This window comes from Arachis ipaensis, chromosome B05 (genome assembly GCF_000816755.2).
Source record: "Arachis ipaensis cultivar K30076 chromosome B05, Araip1.1, whole genome shotgun sequence".
NCBI classification, from domain to species: domain Eukaryota; kingdom Viridiplantae; phylum Streptophyta; class Magnoliopsida; order Fabales; family Fabaceae; genus Arachis; species Arachis ipaensis.
Genome location: NC_029789.2, coordinates 142,027,560 through 142,029,109, shown reverse-complemented (window position 1 = coordinate 142,029,109; position 1,550 = coordinate 142,027,560). Strand labels below are relative to the sequence as shown.

At 29.8% G+C, this 1,550-nt stretch overlaps 1 protein-coding gene across 1 annotated transcript in view; it reads left to right on the top strand.

Annotated features, from left to right (window-relative positions):
• Nucleotides 1–680, top strand: part of LOC107642163 — a 2,389-nt gene extending 1,709 nt beyond the window's left edge. The window contains exon 3 of the mRNA XM_016345469.2: nt 411–680. Coding sequence (XP_016200955.2) covers nt 411–665 — 255 coding nt within the window. The 3' untranslated portion in view covers nt 666–680. The remainder of the gene's footprint in view (nt 1–410) is intronic.

Genomic DNA, 1,550 nt, shown 5'->3' with positions numbered 1-1,550 from the left:
AATTAGTTAGCAAGTTAGTTATTTATTTGGTTATGCCTGTTCATTAAGTCAGTTAGAACGATAGTTAAATTAGCTGAAATATTTGGTAACTAAAGAAAATCAGACAAAAATAATCATAATTTGTCTTATTTAGTATTCATTAATTATTGCAACAATTAATTAATACTAAATAAGACAATTTCTGTTTTTTTTTTGTCTAACTAGCATGTTAAATTAATTAGTCTTTCAGTAATTTTCAATAGTGTTACATATATAAATAGTAACAATGCAATTAATTCACATGAGTGAGTTCATTCTTCTAATTTATTTCAGTTTCATTCATCTTTTTTTTTCTCTCTCCTTCAATTCGGTTACTTTTAATCTGTCTTCTTGACAATAACGATGTTTCAAATCCTTATTCTACAAATCAGAAGCAACATTATTCCGATCCAAATAAAGCTATCGGCGTTGTTCAGCAACAAATTGATCCAGGACACGATGAATGTATTACATTTTTCTTATGCCTCAAACATCATATCATTTTCCTCCGATTTTGTAATGGTTCCATCAATGAATTTCAATTTATTCTTTCCTTTCAACACGCAAAGTATCGCATTGTTCCAGCTAAGATAATTTGTACTGTTAAGAATAATCAAAACAATAGAAGTTCTAGAATTCTCACCTAAATGTATGAATTATGGACTGGATATATCTGTAACCGAATTCAGATTCGATTTTGCTATTTGAGCTTGCAGCGCGCTCAATTGATTGAGCAGGTTAGCGAGTTGCCGCACTTCCATTGATTCAGGTTGTGGTATGAGTACACTATTTTAGCGTTTGGATTATCCCTGATCGGAACACTCTCATCTCTTCTACGCTCACTGTACCATGTGAAAGTACCATGTGAAAACTGCGTGCTAAGAAGATGAAGCTCTCATCAATCTTTATGGTATGAGTTTTTGAGAGAATGATGAAAAATGTAGAGAATTTGATTATTAAGGAGAGAAAAAAGGAAAGCAAAAAAAAAGAATAAATCTAATGTAAATTAGAAGGATGAACTCACTCATGTAAATTAGTTACATTGCTACTATTTATACAAGTTACATTCTATTGGAAGCTATTGGAAGAGTAATTAATTTAGCTATCATTTTAGCTAACTTAATGAACTGACACAACCAACTAAATAACTAATTAGCAAACTAATCAATGAATCAAGTCACAAGAATGATCTAATTTTGCAATTTTATTTGGCGTATTAAAGAGGTGATTAACAAGTAATAATACAAACCTTTTCCACTTAACACTCACTCCAAATAATTCTAGGAATAATAAAACTTAAAACAATAATATGAATAGTCAACAATGATATTATAATCAATATAATAATGATTGATTGCATAACTAATAATCAACAATGTCATCTGTTGTGATTGCATAATGATGAGAGGAAAACAGAGAAAAATCAAGAGAGTTGACGATGATGAAGAAAAACTCCAATGGGAGAAGTAGGTATTAGAAAGGCAAAAGTGATTGATAAATTTAGAAAAATTGAACAAGGTACTTTAACGATT